Consider the following 223-nt stretch of genomic DNA (forward strand, 5'->3'; position numbering starts at 1 on the left):
CTGTCCCCCACAGGCCATGCCCCACAGCCCTGCGCTGTCACGGACGCTGACCCCGTCCTCTCCCCCAGGTCTCCACCATCATGTCTGCCAGCACCACCACGCTCAGGTACCCCGGGTACATGAACAACGACCTCATCGGGCTGATCGCCTCGCTGATCCCCACCCCCCGGCTGCACTTCCTTATGACCGGCTACACGCCGCTCACCACCGACCAGTCGGTAAG

The 223-nt window shown here is 65.5% G+C and overlaps 1 protein-coding gene across 1 annotated transcript in view; it reads left to right on the forward strand.

Moving 5' to 3' along the window:
- The window catches only part of LOC103769184 (tubulin gamma-2 chain), a gene marked incomplete at both ends in the record, with an annotated part of 3,066 nt that extends 2,848 nt beyond the window's left edge, over positions 1-218 (forward strand). The window contains one exon of the mRNA XM_008936359.1: positions 69-218. Coding sequence (XP_008934607.1) covers positions 69-218 — 150 coding nt within the window. The remainder of the gene's footprint in view (positions 1-68) is intronic.
- Positions 219-223: the final 5 nt, after the last annotated feature.

The sequence above is a fragment of the Merops nubicus genome, unplaced genomic scaffold (genome assembly GCF_000691845.1).
Source record: "Merops nubicus isolate BGI_N331 unplaced genomic scaffold, ASM69184v1 scaffold44312, whole genome shotgun sequence".
In the NCBI taxonomy this organism is placed as follows: domain Eukaryota; kingdom Metazoa; phylum Chordata; class Aves; order Coraciiformes; family Meropidae; genus Merops; species Merops nubicus.